The sequence below is a fragment of the Colobus angolensis genome, unplaced genomic scaffold (genome assembly GCF_000951035.1).
Source record: "Colobus angolensis palliatus isolate OR3802 unplaced genomic scaffold, Cang.pa_1.0 Scaffold402, whole genome shotgun sequence".
In the NCBI taxonomy this organism is placed as follows: Eukaryota; Metazoa; Chordata; class Mammalia; order Primates; family Cercopithecidae; genus Colobus; species Colobus angolensis.
Genome location: NW_012117400.1, coordinates 772,391 through 776,365, shown reverse-complemented (window position 1 = coordinate 776,365; position 3,975 = coordinate 772,391). Strand labels below are relative to the sequence as shown.

The window sequence follows — 3,975 nt, the reverse complement described above, 5'->3', positions numbered from 1 at the left end:
GCTCCCGCGCCCGGACTCCGCCCCTCGCCCCTCCTCCGCCTCCTCCCCTTCCCCCGACTCGCCCCTGGGGAGGGGTGGGTGGGGATTCTGGGCCGGTGGCGGAGTCAGTGTCGCTTCAGCCAGGCTGCGGAGCGGACGGACGCGCCTGGTGCCCCGGGGAGGGGCGCTACCAGGGGAGGAGGAGGAGGAGGAGAAGGTGGAGAGGAAGAGACGCCCCCTCTGCCCGAGATCTCTCCAGGCCCTGACCTCAGGGGCCAGGGCACTGACAGGACAGGAGAGCCAAGTTTCTCCACTTGGGCTGCCCGAAGAGGCCGCGACCCTGGAGGGCCCTGAGCCCACAGCACCAGGGGCCCCAGCAGCACCCCGGGGGCCTAAAGCGACAGTCTCAAGGGCCACCGCAAGGTTTCCAGTTGCCTAGACAACAGGCCTGGGGTCAGAACAACAACCCTTCCAGCCACCTGCCTCAACTGCTGCCCCAGGCACCAGCCCCAGTCCCTGCGCACCAGCCAGCCCAGGTGACATGCCGGTGCTCTCCAGGCCCCGACCCTGGCGGGGGAACACGCTGAAGCGCACGGCCGTGCTCCTGGCCCTCGCAGCCTATGGAGCCCACAAAGTCTACCCCTTGGTGCGCCAGTGCCTGGCCCCGGCCAGGGGTTCTCAGGCGCCGGCCAGGGACCCCACGCAGGAGGCCTCCGGGGCCGCGGCGGCCAAGGCCGGCGTGAACCGGGTATTCCTGCAGCGGCTTCTGTGGCTCCTGCGGCTGCTGTTCCCCCGGGTCCTGTGCCGGGAGACGGGGCTGCTGGCCCTGCACTCGGCCGCCCTGGTGAGCCGCACCTTCCTGTCGGTGTATGTGGCCCGCCTGGACGGAAGGCTGGCCCGCTGCATCGTGCGCAAGGACCCGCGGGCCTTTGGCTGGCAGCTACTGCAATGGCTCCTCATCGCCCTCCCTGCTACCTTCGTCAACAGTGCCATCCGCTACCTGGAGGGCCAGCTGGCCCTGTCGTTCCGCAGCCGTCTGGTGGCCCACGCCTACCGCCTCTACTTCTCCCAGCAGACGTACTACCGGGTCAGCAACATGGACGGGCGGCTTCGCAACCCTGACCAGTCTCTGACAGAGGACGTGGTGGCCTTTGCGGCCTCTGTGGCCCACCTCTACTCCAACCTGACCAAGCCACTCCTGGACGTGGCTGTGACTTCCTACACCCTGCTTCAGGCGGCCCGTTCCCGTGGGGCCGGCACAGCCTGGCCCTCAGCCATCGCCGGCCTCGTGGTGTTCCTCACGGCCAACGTGCTGCGGGCCTTCTCGCCCAAGTTTGGGGAGCTGGTGGCAGAGGAGGCGCGGCGGAAGGGGGAGCTACGCTACATGCACTCGCGTGTGGTGGCCAACTCGGAGGAGATCGCCTTCTATGGGGGCCATGAGGTGGGGCAGGTTGGGACGCTGGGCCCGGGGGTGGGCAGCCGTGAGCAGTGGGGACTGTTCAGGGCGGGCTGGGGCTGATGCCAAAGGTGTGGGCAGGCCATGGGAGAGCAGGGCTGGGGTGGGCAGGGTCTTGGGCAGCCGTGGACTCAGGCGTGGCAGTGGAGAGGCAGGAAGGCTGCGTGGGGACTGTCCTGTGCTGGTTGCCTGCACGCTCCTGGCCACTTCTGCTTCCTCTCCTCCTCAAGGAGGTTGTCCCAGCCTTAGAGCTGCGATCCTAGCAGTTTGAGCCTTGAGAGGAGACGCCTGCCTTTCGGGAGCGGGGACCAAGGGACGTGACCTGCTGCCTAGCCCCTCCTGGGCCCTTGGGCCCTTTGAAGGCCAGCGTCCAGCAGAGCTGGCTGGCCAAGCAGGCGGGCATTATGGGCATGACTCAGCCCAAGCGAGGTTAATGAGCAGTGCCCAGCGCAGCAGTGGGACTTGGGGTCAAGGCCACCTCCGCCTGAGCCCACAGGCCTGCCCAGCTACCAACTGGCTCAGCTGCCTTCCCGGGCCCCCAGACCAGAGATGCCGGGTCCAGGCTGCCACTGCGGAGGGACACACTTCCTGCTCCTGGCGTGGCCGCCCTTCCGCCCCGTCTGTCTCCTGGTTCCCTGGTGGGCCCGGGGCGGGCGGGCCAGGCAGGCGCTGGGAAAGGTTACTCCAGGTCAATGCTCCCTTTATCTCGCCTCAGCCCCTCCCCTTCCTTGTGCCTGGGGTTGCAGTTGCCTTGGGCCCTGCTCTCTGCGACTCAGTTTCCGTTCCCCAGTGCTTCTTGGGAGGAGGGGCACAATGGCATCCATCCCCCAAAGGCCTGTGTGTGCTCCCTGGGTCAGGTGGCCCCTTGCCCTGGGACCTTGTCTCACTGTGCACCAGCAGAGAAGCAGGCTTGTCCCCGAACTCCACAGAGAGGGGCATCCCGGGTGTGGGCCAGACTGCAGATTCAGAGAAAAGGCCCCTGGACTTCAGCCACCACTCCAGCTTCCCTCTCCTCTTTACCCGCATGCTGGGCTGCAGGGCCTTGGCAAGCAGTCGCAGCCTTGGGCGAGGCGCTTGGCACATTCCCCGCAGCTACATTGTCAGTCTTGGCTGGCACCCCTGCCAGCTCCCAGCACGAGTCTGGATTGCCGGGGTGCTTGCTTCAGGAATGGGAGATCAGGCTTGCAGGGAGCTGAGCTGTGCAGGCCAACCTGGGTGGCGGGGGCAGAAGAGAGATCACTGGTTCTTTGAAGGCCTTCGTCCAGGCTAGCTTCAGGAAGTAGATTACTGGTTCTTTGAAGGACTCCATCCGGGCTAGCTTCAGGAAGTAGCGTGTTGGCCAAGAGGGTTTGTTGGCTAGGGCAGGAGGGCCCGGTGTGCATTCACGGCCTATCTGCATAGGCCTCGGCTGGAAAGCTGTGTGGGGTAGGAAAGCTGTGTGATAGGACCCCTCGGGTGGCATGTGGCCCGTGGCAGTCCCACTGGCTGATGTCCCCGTGGACACTGGCCTAGGCTCAGATCAGGGCAGAAGCAGCTGACTGGCTGGAGGGCACACAGCAGAGTATTCTGTCCTTCCTGGGATTGCCACGAGGAGGCTTATTGAAATGCACATGCACATGATCTCTTGCTTGAGAACAAAGTAAAGCTCTCTTGATAAGTCTAAGCATCATTTACAAGAAAGTGGTTCTCCTGGTAGCTCTACCAGTGTGGTTCAAATTCCCACACTGGTTGCCACAGTCAGGCTGTGTGGACTTGGGCAGGTCACTTTGCCTCCGTGGGCTTCAGTGTTCTGTGTACAATGGGCACGTGAATACACATGCAATGGGACGTGGTGAGAATCAGATGCAGAGACGTGAAAGCACTTGGCAAACAGTGCCAAGCTGGGCAGCTGTCATCAGATGGCTGTGGGGAGGCAAGGCTGGGGCGCGTGCCCCTGGACTGAGCCCAGAAATTCACAACCCCTTGGCTACCTTGCTGGGAGCACTTCCCGACACCTCCCACCTCCCCCACCTGTCTGACTGCTGCTGCTACCTCTTCTCTGTAGATGTCCCTTTCCCCACCTGCTGGTGTCCTGACGTAGTGATGGCCAGTGCAAGAAGGGGAACAGAAGGACAGGGGAGGCCTACCCATTGCTGAGGGAGCGAGGTCCAGGCTCAGCAGTGGGGCCATCCACTGGGGCGAGTCCTGTAGGGCCCAGCTCAGCAGCACATCTGTGCAAATTTCTCACCAAAAGGAACTGTGGGAAAGTTGAGGGGAGAGGGGGCATAAATAGGCCAAGACTGTTGAACTGAGTTTTTCAGAACCAAGAGACAGGGTCTCACTGTGCTGCCCAGGCTGGGGTGCAGTAGTGCCATCACTGCAGCTTCAAACTCCAGGGCTCCAGTGATCCTCCCACCTCAGCCTTGCGAGTAGCTGGGACTACCCGTGTGTGCCACCACGCCTGGCTAATTTTTTTTTTTTTTGAGACGGAGTCTCGCTCTGTCGCCCAGGCTGGAGTGCAGTGGCCGGATCTCAGCTCACTGCAAGCTCCGCCTCCCGGG

General features: G+C 63.6%; 2 protein-coding genes across 4 annotated transcripts in view; one reads left to right on the top strand and one right to left on the bottom strand.

Moving 5' to 3' along the window:
• Window positions 1-3,975, bottom strand: part of BCAP31 (B-cell receptor-associated protein 31) — a 43,923-nt gene that overhangs the window by 27,960 nt on the left and 11,988 nt on the right. The window lies entirely within an intron of this gene.
• Window positions 104-3,975, top strand: part of ABCD1 (ATP-binding cassette, sub-family D (ALD), member 1) — a 20,057-nt gene continuing 16,185 nt past the window's right edge. For both annotated transcript variants that reach the window (XM_011955862.1, XM_011955863.1), the window contains exon 1: window positions 104-1,420. In XM_011955862.1, the coding sequence (XP_011811252.1) occupies window positions 521-1,420 (900 nt within the window). In that variant the 5' untranslated portion in view covers window positions 104-520. The remainder of the gene's footprint in view (window positions 1,421-3,975) is intronic.